Source organism: Ylistrum balloti, unplaced genomic scaffold, assembly GCF_031769215.1.
Source record: "Ylistrum balloti isolate Yb309-2 unplaced genomic scaffold, AGI_CSIRO_Ybal_v1 Utg370392, whole genome shotgun sequence".
Taxonomy (NCBI): Eukaryota; Metazoa; Mollusca; class Bivalvia; order Pectinida; family Pectinidae; genus Ylistrum; species Ylistrum balloti.
In genome coordinates, this window is record NW_026782271.1 from 657,062 (window position 1) to 669,396 (window position 12,335).

Genomic DNA, 12,335 nt, shown 5'->3' on the forward strand with positions numbered 1-12,335 from the left:
GAAAACGTGTATGAACGCCTAACATCCTGATGGCCATGTTGTTGATCTGAAATAGTGACGAATGTTTGAAGTCAATCATGGCAATAATACCCAAAGGTGTCAAGAATACATTAACGGTCATAAATGATGGATATCTGTTTACACAATCTTTTACCTGTTTCATGAATTAAACAATACAGGATTTAATAAAGACAAATATTCACATTATTAGTGCTTTAATGTATTTATTTAAAAATATAAAAAAATAACAGCAAAACTATCACGAATATACATATCTAAAAATGTAATTATCTGAGGTTGATGTATTGATGGAGCAGAACCGATAATTGATTTCCCATCAGTGGAGCAGTTAAGTACACTTGTTGGACGAGTGGAATGTGACTGTCCGGTCATTCAAAGGAAATCGCACTGACGATGCACATGGTCATAATAATTGTTTTTCATCATATTTATTTCATTTTCTATACTGGTAAATTAATCGAAAATACATTTAGAATTTTTATAGTGTGTGAATGTGAAGCATGTACAGCTGTATCAGCAAAATTGAGATTGGAATAAGCAATTATGCGCTCCCTACAATAAATATGGTGTATTGCTATCCTGGTGTCTGTGTTTCCAGTGTGCAATGTCCTCAAGGATACCGTATCTTTATGACATGTAATGAATGTGATATGATTCATTTAAAGTACATCTTAATAAGGTTCTGTTAACGAAGCAACAACTGGAGTCACATTGAAGAGATATTCTAGCTTTCCTAGCTGTACAATAAACAGTGTGTCCTAGCTGTACAATAAACAGTGTCCTAGCTGTACAATAAACAATGTCCTACATGTACAATAAACAGTGTCCTAGCTGTACAATAAACAGTGTGTCCTAGCTGTACAATAAACAGTGTGTCCTAGCTGTACAATAAACAGTGTCCTAGCTGTACAATAAACAGTGTGTCCTAGCTGTACAATAAACAGTGTCCTAGCTGTACAATAAACAATGTCCTACATAAACAGTGTCCTAGCTGTACAATAAACAGTGTGTCCTAGCTGTACAATAAACAATGTCCTAGCTGTACAATAAACAGTGTGTCCTAGCTGTACAATAAACAGTGTCCTAGCTGTACAATAAACAGTGTGTCCTAGCTGTACAATAAACAGTGTCCTAGCTGTACAATAAACAGTGTGTCCTAGCTGTACAATAAACAGTGTGTCCTAGCTGTACAATAAACAGTGTGCCCTAGCTGTACAATAAACAGTGTCCTAGCTGTACAATAAACAGTGTGTCCTAGCTGTACAATAAACAATGTCCTACCTATACAATAAACAGTGTCCTACCTGTACAATAAACAGTGTCCTACCTGTGTCCTAGCTGTACAATACCTGTACAATAAACAGTGTCCTAGCTGTACAATAAACAGTGTGTCCTAGCTGTACAATAAACAATGTCCTACCTATACAATAAACAGTGTCCTACCTGTACAATAAACAGTGTCCTACCTGTACAATAAACAATGTCCTAGCTGTACAATAAACAATGTCCTAGCTGTACAATAAACAATGTCCTATCTGTACAATAAACAGTGTCCTAGCTGTACAATAAACAGTGTGTCCTAGCTGTACAATAAACAGTGTCCTACCTATACAATAAACAGTGTGTCCCTACCTGTACAATAAACAGTGTCCTAGCTGTACAATAAACACTGTCCAAGCTGTACAGTAAACCATGTCCTAGTTCTACAATGAACAATGTCCTCGCTCTACAATAAACAATGTCCTAGCTGTACAATAAACAGTGTCCTAGCTGTACAATAAACAATAATAAACAATGTCCTACAATAAACATGTCCTAGCTGTGTCCTAGCTGCTAAACAGCTGGACAATAAACAATGTCCAATACAATAAACAATGTCCTAGCTGTACAATAAACAATGTCCAGTGTGTCCTACCTGTACAATAAACAATGTCCTCCTAGCTGTACAATAAACAATGTACAATAAACAGTGTCCTCCAATAGTGTCCTGCTGTACAATAAACAATAAACAATAAAAGTGTGTAGTGCTGTACAATAAACAGTGTCCTAGCTGTACAATAAACAATGTCCTAGCTGAACAATAAACAATGTCCTAGCTGTACAATAAACAGTGTCCTAGCTGTACAATAAACAATGTCCTAGCTGTACAATAAACAATGTCCTACCTGTACAATAAACAGTGTCCTAGCTGTACAATAAACAATGTCATAGCTGTACAATAAACAATATCCTACCTGTACAATAAACAATGTCCTAGCTGTACAATAAACAATATCCTATCTGTACAATAAACAGTGTGTCCTAGCTGTACAATAAACAGTGTCCTACCTGTACAATAAACAATGTCCTAGCTGTACAATAAACAATGTCCTAGCTGTACAATAAACAATGTCCTACCTGTACAATAAACAGTGTCCTAGCTGTACAATAAACAATGTCATAGCTCTACAATAAACAATATCCTACTTGTACAATAAACAATGTCCTAGCTGTACAATAAACAATATCCTAGCTGTACAATAAACAGTGTCCTAACTATACAATAAACAATGTCCTAGCTGTACAATAAACAATATCCTATCTGTACAATAAACAATATCCTACCTGTACAATAAACAGTGTCCTAGCTGTACAATAAACAATATCCTACCTGTATAATAAACAGTGTCCTAACTATACAATAAACAATGTCCTAGCTGACAATAAACAATGGCCTACCTGTACAATAAATAGTGTCCTAGCTGTACAATAAACAATATCCTATCTGTACAATAAACAGTGTGTCCTAGCTGTACAATAAACAGTGTCCTAGCTGTACAATAAACAGTGTCCTAGCTGTACAATAAACAGTGTCCTAGCTGTACAATAAACAATGTCCTAGCTGTACAATAAACAATATCCTACCTGTATAATAAACAGTGTCCTAACTATACAATAAACAATGTCCTAGCTGACAATAAACAATGGCCTACCTGTACAATAAATAGTGTCCTAGCTGTACAATAAACAATATCCTATCTGTACAATAAACAGTGTGTCCTAGCTGTACAATAAACAATGTCATAGCTCTACAATAAACAGTGTCCTAGCTGTACAATATACAATGTCCTACCTGTACAATAAACAGTGTCCTAGCTGTACAATAAACACTGTCCTAGCTGTACAGTAAACGATGTCCTAGTTCTACAATGAACAATGTCCTAGCTCTACAATAAACAGTGTCCTAGCTGTACAATAAACAGTGTCCTAGCTATACAATAAACAGTGTGTCCTAGCTGTACAATAAACAATGTCCTACCTGTACAATAAACAATGTCCTACCTCTACAATAAAAAGTGTGTTCTAGCTGTACAATAAAGAGTGTCCTAGCTGTACAATAAACAATATCCTACCTGTACAATAAGCAATGGCCTAGCTGTACAATAAACAATGGCCTAGCTGTACAATAAACAATGTCTTACCTGTACAATAAACAGTGTGTCCTACCTGTACAATAAACAATGTCCTAGCTATACAATAAACAATGTCCTAGCTGTACAATAAACAATGGCCTACCTGTACAATAAACAGTGTCCTAGCTGTACAATAAACAATATCCTACCTGTACAATAAACAGTGTGTCCTAGCTGTACAATAAATAATGTCCTACCTGTACAATAAATAGTGTCCTAGCTGTACAATAAACAATATCCTACCTGTATAATAAACAGTGTGTCCTAGCTGTACAATAAGCTGTACAATAAACAATATCCTACCTGTACAATAAACAGTGTGTCCTAGCTGTACAATAAGCTGTACAATAAACAATGTCTGATATATGATGAACCATATTCTTCTTTTCAGGAAACATTACTTCTACTGTATGGTAAAGAATATCCTTATTGTACAATAAACAAAATTCCTGTTGTACGATGATCCTATCCATGGTTTTCTGTTGTACAAAAAGCAATATCTCTGCGGTGTAATAAACAGCAACAAACAAGTTTCTAGCTTTATAATAAACAACATATCACAGCTTATCAATAAGCGATATACTTGGTGTGCAATAAGCAAGAGTTTTCCAATTGAAAGAATATAAAGTGCACGCTGAACAATAAACAATATATCTGTTGTGTAATTAACAATGCCAAAGCTGTATAATAGACAATATCCCAGTTGTACTATAAGTAAGATTCCTGCAGTAAATTAAACAACATTTATTTCCAATAAAGAAATATCCCAATGTACAATAAACCATACCCAAACTGTATAATAAACAATATCTCATTTGTATAATAAACCATACTCCAGCTGTACAATTAATAATACTACAACTGTATGATAAACAATATCTCAGCTTTGTAATAAACCATACTTCAGCTGTACAATTAACAATAATACAACTGCATTATAAACAATATCTCAGCTTTGTAATAAACCATACTCCAGCTGTACAGTTAACAATATTACAACTGCATGATAAACAATATCTCAGCTTTGTAATAAACCATACTCCAGCTGTACAGTTAACAATATTACAACTGCATGAACAACAATATCTCAGCTTTGTAATAAACCATACTCCAGCTGTACAGTTAACAATATTACAACTGCATGAACAACAATATCTCAGCTTTGTAATAAACCATACTCCAGCTGTACAGTTAACAATATTACAACTGCATGAACAACAATATCTCAGCTTTGTAATAAACCATACTCCAGCTGTACAGTTAACAATACTACAACTGCATGATTAACAATATCCCAGCTTTGTAACAAACCATACTCCAGCTGTACAATTAATAATACTACAACTGCATGATAAACAATATCTCATCTGTGTAATAAACCATACTCCAGCTGTACAGTTAACAATACTACAACTGTATGATAAACAAATCCCAGATTTGTAATAAACCATACTACAGCTGTACAGTTAACAATACCCAAACTGTATGATAAACAATATCCCAGCTAGCTTTACTATAAACAAGATTATTCTGTAAAATGCATCATATCCCAGCTGTACTGAAAACAATACCTTAGCTGTGAAGTATATACTACTCCTTCGGCGCAATAAATAAGATTCTCATCTTAAAATAAATGGTATTCCTGTACAATTTACATTCTTCACAATAATATTATCTCTACTGTACAATTAACAATATCCTTCTTTAATGTGATGTCCTTGAATAAATTTTAGTCATCAAACATTGGAATGGTATCTTTAAAAGATGACTTTGATAAGTAACACAGAGGATTTTCTAAATCCGACGTCCATGATATGATTAAATACATCCACGCAATGTAAATAGATTCAATTTGTAGCTTCCCTACAGGGACTAATGAATCTCAGGCCTTCATCTAGATCTCACAGTTTTATATTTACACTGTATTCTCATGCATGACGTACATGAAATTATTGCCATTTCTGAAATGAAATTATGAAATATGAATGGAATGGAACTGTGGTGAAATCAAACATATTGATCCTGTTGTTCAGTCGATATACACATAGCCAAAGACAGGAGAGGTAAGTACAGCTTGTCCGAATCCTTTGTTATATTCAAACATACTGTATTGTCCCGTTGTTATTTTAGGAAAATGCATGTAAGTGTTGATGTATTGTTATGTCGTTGTTAATTTCAATCCACATGATTTTGTTATCTATACAAACTACAACACCAGGAGTGCATGTGACTGTTTATTTTATCTGGGTATACCAATATACATCTTAGTTGTTATTTCATGTATATTTTATACTTTTTTTCTGATGTTACAATTCTGACACAAACTACAACCGCTTTACACTGATTTACTTGGTATTCTTTTCGTATAGGATAACATTTGACAACTAACATATTGAGCAATCCATCGATATCAATTCACTTGAACAGAAATAGCGATCCATTGCAATTTGTTGATATGTCTCAGATAAGAAAATTACCACGAAACATAAATATTCTCAACTTTCCCATCTTTGCCAACCAACCAACTTTATACATGATGTTTTCAATTTCTCTGGTTAAGTCGATTTCACTAAGTCATTCAATAATTGTATATGTGTTGAAAGGTTCTATTTGAAAATATGGCTGATGTTTGTCCTTTTATTTATTGACAGTTCAAACATTTTCACAGGAAGCCAACAAATTAGGAAATCAGTCAAAAAAACAATCAACAAAGTTTTGAATCTCAGCATAGTATTCCCTGCTCCTACAAATTGTTGCCAAAAAATGATCCCCGAAAAAAAATCAAAACATAGATATTTTTTGCTTTCTCGATAGAGTATTTTTTATACTTCGATGGAGATTGTAGCGGTTATTCGACATACTTGCAAAAAATGTGAGAAACATTCAAGCTGTATTCTGCTATTTTCTACTATTTCTCACTAACAATAGTCTAAAATTATGTTAACATTGATAAAGTTTTATTTATCCTTTCAGATAACATCGGATAGCAATGATTCGCTTCATTCCATTAAGGGTTGTATTTATTGTGATGTTGGTTGCTATTGTAATATCACGCGAGAATGAGTCGATGGTATCTGATGGAAGGGAAATCAAGCTCAACGATCTGATTCATCAGTTTCTGTTAATGTGTGGATATGACTATATCTGTGATATTTCCAATTTCCCGATGTTTCGTTTCCCGATTCCGGATGAATCCTATAACATCACTGGAGTATGTCCCAGTTGTCAATGTGATGATGAATGCATGTCACGTGGTGACTGTTGCCCGGATGTATACTTTGCACTCCCTCCAATGGCCTGTGTTAACACTACGCTCCTCGTCACAGATTCATCTAAAAACTTTGAACCTAAATCTCCGTCATATGAAATCGTGAACTCGTGTCCCAGCGGAACCGGAAGTAGAGATAAAGCACAATGTGAAAAATCGTACTCATTAAAGGAACAACTTATTCGTCCGCCAGTTGCATCAGCAATGTATCCGGTCAGTTTCAAGAACAAATATTGCGCCAAGTGCAATGGTGAAAATGAAACATTTAACTGGATTCTTGATATAGACTGCATTTTGTTCGCTGATTTCAATTTTCTGTCGACATATCAGGAAATCATTGATCTAGCTCGAAATAGAGGATGTCGTATGAGATATTCCCCTATGAAAATCCCAGTGCGACCCTGTAATCTAACGATTCAAAACGATCACTTGATGACGCGATCTTGTAATGTTTCCGGTTCTTGGAAAACATTTGATAAAAGTATAAAATTAGCATGCGAGTCGACGTATCAATTAAAATTCCTTGAATATAAAAATGTGTTTTGTTACATGTGTAATCCACCTACACATATGTCTGATGACGTCATCGGCCGATGCAATACGACCGGGATGTGGTATCCTTATGACGCGGGTTTGGAACGCGCGTGTTTGTACCATTCAGCTTCACAAAATACACGTCCATTCAAAAACATATTTTGTTATCTATGTAACCGGATAGCCAATGAAAGCGAACTGTTCTATGATGTCGTTACTAGCATTTCAAATACTATTGCAAACGATAGTAATCATAACATGTATATGTACACCATACAAACTGGCCAAGTACGACCACGGCACTTGCGTTTTACATATACAGAACTAGAACATGATATGGTCCAAAATAATAATGATTTACCAGTTTACAAACAAGATAAGTCATTTTTTGAAGCCAGTGAAAAAAACACTATCATTAAAAAGAAAGACATCTCTCTAAACGTGACAAACTTATTGTATAAACAATTCGCAGTACGTCCCTATGATCAGTTCTGTGATAAGACAGCCGTTCCTTTACAGTACGTGTTAATGTTTGTTCCGACATGTGTGTGTAGTCCAGCTTGTCTGTTTCATCGCGCTGGAAGACATTGTTGTCTCGACTTCGCTTTGACATACCCAGTATCTTGTATGGATATCTATGCAGCAGGGACGGAATCTGAAATACTAACTACAAAGAAATTACTTGTTACTGATGGTTGCTGGGAAAACAGGGGACATCCTACCATTCGAAATCGATGTGAATCCTACCAACAGACAGACATAGTATCGTTTCTTCCATTGATTCAACGATTTGGCAATACCTATTATAAGAACTTTAACTGTTACCTCTGTAACGAAAACGTCAACGAAATACGACCCACAGATATGATGGAAACCATAGCAACGACAGATAATTACTATCTATCTGATCTTCAAATAAAATGCAATGCTGTTCTAGATTACAGACATGTAGTTTCTTTGATGGACGCAATCAATCTTTCAAAATATATTAATTGCTCGGTCAAGTTTGTACTCCACAATCCGGATAGTATATCTGTTAATTGTATAACCAGACCAAATGTGATCAACAAATGCAACGCTACCGGAAATTGGCCAATCTATGACCCGGATGTTGTTTGGGCCTGTGAGAATGCCACATATAATATTTTACCTGCGTATAAACAATTCAAAAACTTTTATTGTTACCTCTGTAATCCGGAACATGTGGTAACTGACATTATATCTAACTGTAATGAAACTGGATTATGGCAGAAATATAATATTAACCACGAGAAAGCGTGTCATTTATTCCCGCGTATTTACAGCTATCCCCTCTACAAGAATATATTTTGTGAGGTTTGTAATTCTGTTGAATTCCCAAATGTCACAGAAATCGTAACGGATGGTGTGTCTGATCAGTCAGAAAAGGCACCTACAGTGCCGGCAGGACCTTTCGATGTTACATTCCGGTCAATATTTTCTGTAGCTGAATATGATGACATGCCGCCGGAAGTGGACTCTGGGAGATGTCGAAAAGATCAGATTTACGACTATCGGAATGTAGGTTGTTGAATCTTGGAAATAATAAATATCATTTTAAGAAAAATATAGTATATGTTAGTAATCAAATAACTGCAATTTTGTACCTGAAATTGTTCAATGAGTTTTAATACAAAGGGAAAAAGACAATGACATATATCTGTGTTGAGGTTTACTTTGTTATCAATAAATGAATAGACATCGATTTGACAATAAATTGTGTCTTTTCTCGTTTCCAGGATTCCTGTCGCAACATTTCTTGTTTCCCTGGAAAAGTACTGAACGACAGCAGTTGTATCCCATTACTGACCATCACAAACAATCTACGGTACACACTTTCCATCGAATTCACTGGTCATCTCCAAGGTGATATAAGAGCAATATTTTTTCTGGAGTCGATCGAAAACTTGGTCAACCTTTACATGTTAAATCTATGGGGTAGAGAATTTAAGATCGATAGTTTCCATCTTTTATCTAATTTTCCGTGCGAATCGAGTTCAGCCCTTGTTAATACAGAAAACATCAAGCTATTTCTGTATATGACGGTTCATATCGATGGATATGTACCACGATTTTTAACAGAGAGTTCATTGTTAGAAAGCACTTCTGACCTGTGGAATGTAACCGTTGACACCAACAGAGTTATAGAACTTGCTGCCAAGACAAGTCTTACAGCTGTGATGACACCTTCGATTATCCAGAAAGCCTCATTCAAAGAAACATGTTACATTCAAAGATTTTCAGATCATAGTTTTGTTCCATGGCAGACATTTAGGTCGGTCTATGTATCAAAAGTTCTTTTATGTCAACAAATTGAACTGGAAAGTGACGAGTATGACATCAACATGATTAAAATGGAGCTAACGATTCACAGCATCGGAAAGACTCTTCCGTTTGACAAATTCCAAAGATCTTCTCACGGAAGAGTCCGTGTTTGTGTGGAAGATGTAGAAGCCATTTCGGACCCAGTGTTTGAAGATATAGACTCTGCCCTTGCCATCCTAACTCTAATCTGTAATATCGCTTCCCTGATATGTCTCTTTCTCACATTCATTGTCTATCTTGTAAATCCAACCCTCCAGTCCATACCAGGCATCAATAACATGTGTCTGGTGTTTGCCCTGTTCTTTACACAATTATCGTTCCAGTTTGGAATAATGGCTCCGGTAGATTCCGTTTTTTGTGAAGTTATCGGTATAATCTCGCACGTGTTGTGGTTGTCCATGTTTGGGTGTATGAATGTTTGTTCATTTCACATGTTCCGGGTTTTTAGTGGAATAGGTAGATATCACGCCTTTCATAACAAGCATAAGACGTTACAGAATTATCTTTTATATTCTTTTGGACTTCCGGTTATTATTGTAGGTCTGAATACAACGTTTACTCTCAGTTTAAACGAAGGGAAGACCACTGGCTACGGAGTTGGCAAATGCTACATTTCCAGTAAAATATCATTCATTGTAACATTTTTGCTTCCGATAATCTTTGTCTGCTTATCAAATATAGTTTTCTTTTCAATTACGGCCTACAAAATACGTAATACGCCGCGTATAGAGAGCAATCATGAAAATCATCGCCATTTTGGGATATATGTTAGATTATTTTTTGTAACTGGTGTCACGTGGTTAGCAACGGTCATTGAATCATTTTTCCCTCAGTCGATAGTTTCGTATTTCACAACAGTATTGAACGGTTGCCAGGGTGTTTTGATTTTCATTGGCTTCATAGTCAATAGAAGAGTGTATACGCTTTTAAAAGAAAAAGTTACAAATACAGGCCATCTCTTCGGTAGAAACAACTCCAATCTGATGACTCGAACCAGTACTTTCAACCTGAATTCCTCTTCCAAAGACAATGACTGATGTTTCATTAGAATATCAAACTTATCCTAATAGTTGAATCGTTTCGGTTCTGTAATAATTACGATATGACAACCATGATTAAAAATAGCTATAGGCACATTATATATTTATTTTTTTTTTTACTACATTTCACAAATACACCACTGAACAATTTATTAGTAGAATTAAAAGTTTAATTAAACTTCGGGTTTCAGTTCTAGTAAAGAACTCCCCACTGTGCACATTTGCCAGCAAACTAATAACACATGTATGTTTAAAGTTAGCGCGATGGAATTATACCAGAAGTAAAGAGATTTGCTCTGACAAAAACTTTGAATGACAGTATAGTTATCAAGATAATCTCAAATGCAGGTTTAATGGCTTTTCTGTTAACCTTAAGTAAATAATTCCTTTCCTAGCAGAATATTTTGATGGAAGTTGTCTTTCAATTTGGTTCCGTTAGTTCTAGCTGAACGAAAATATAATTGACGTACTGTTGAATTACAAATCCCCACGTGTCACTGATATAAAGATTAGTTGTTAAGCATTTTAATAATGTTGACAATTAAGTCCAAATCTGCCAATAACTGTTGATATCAAAATTAGCTCAAATTACTATAGGAAACTATAAATCAATTGCATATTTAGGTGTAGAGATGCTATATTTTCGTTTTTTATTTTTTTTTTCTTGAAAAACACGAAGCAGGTAATGCATCTCGCTCAGTATGTGATATGTTATGAATGATTAACACAAAATGAAAAATACTTAACAACTGAAACCATTATCTGGATACTATTCCAGTAATCATCATCACAACAATAAGTACTTGCACAGCATTTTCTTTTCAATCTAAATTAAGTCATCATGATGCATTGTCTTATTGTGTATTTGTTATGTTGATAGAGGGTCTTACAAGTTGTATGTTGTGTCAAATCCCTTTTTTATGTAATGTTAATGAAATAAGTTTGAAGGATTCGTATAGATTCTCTTAATTACTATATATTGAATGTAATCACTAGTTTTAAATCTGCACAAGTATTGTTTGTGGCTTGATACTGTGATGAAAACAGCATTCATCCCGAGATAAAAGTAATAAAATTAAAACGAGCACTCAGCAATTAAAGTACAATTTCTATTTTTTCACAACGCAAAGCATTGCATACGATTCTTATTGGTGAAGAATTGCATTGTGTTGAGGTTTTGGTGGATGGCTACAATTGAACTTATCAGATATTCAAGTTACTCCAGTTCAATTGTACTTATCCCCAACAACCCTAACGAAATAGAATGCTAATCCTTATATTGACAGAATTCTCTTCATTAACATATAGAAATGTTTTTAATGATTGCAAACAAACATTTTGCCTGCCATAATACTACCATCATGACACAGCGTATTGTTTCAGTCTTATACCAAACAACAAAACGAACAACTTTTTTATCATATCAATTTTCATTCCTATGTCACTTGCTAAATGTCCAACATCTATTCTATTGAGAGGTCGTATAAAAACCCTCAAAAGTTTGACAAAGATTGGCAAACTGACCATATTTCAAATTTTCGGAGGCACACTATAACGTGTGATAAGATGTTGCGCGATGGTCCTTTATTCGTTACGTTCTATCACCACGTGCATGAGAGAGACATTCGTAATTCGTGTTCAATGATAACAAGAATTACAAAAATTACAGTCAACAGT

General features: G+C 34.8%; 1 protein-coding gene across 1 annotated transcript; it reads left to right on the forward strand.

Moving 5' to 3' along the window:
• The first annotated feature begins 6,501 nt into the window (after positions 1 to 6,501).
• LOC132554350 (uncharacterized) lies at positions 6,502 to 10,655 on the forward strand. Its single transcript, XM_060218657.1, has 2 exons — positions 6,502 to 8,814; positions 9,033 to 10,655. The coding sequence occupies exons 1-2, from the start codon at positions 6,502 to 6,504 to the stop codon at positions 10,653 to 10,655; spliced, it is 3,936 nt and encodes a 1,311-aa protein (XP_060074640.1).
• The last annotated feature ends 1,680 nt before the right edge of the window (positions 10,656 to 12,335 follow it).

Excerpts from the sequence above, each read along its gene's own strand:
- LOC132554350 (XM_060218657.1), top strand. The coding sequence starts at position 6,502 with ATGTTGGTTGCTATTGTAATATCACGCGAGAATGAGTCGATGGTATCT. Across the intron at positions 8,815-9,032 it reads AGATTTACGACTATCGGAAT|GATTCCTGTCGCAACATTTC; the intron begins GTAGGTTGTTGA and ends TCTCGTTTCCAG.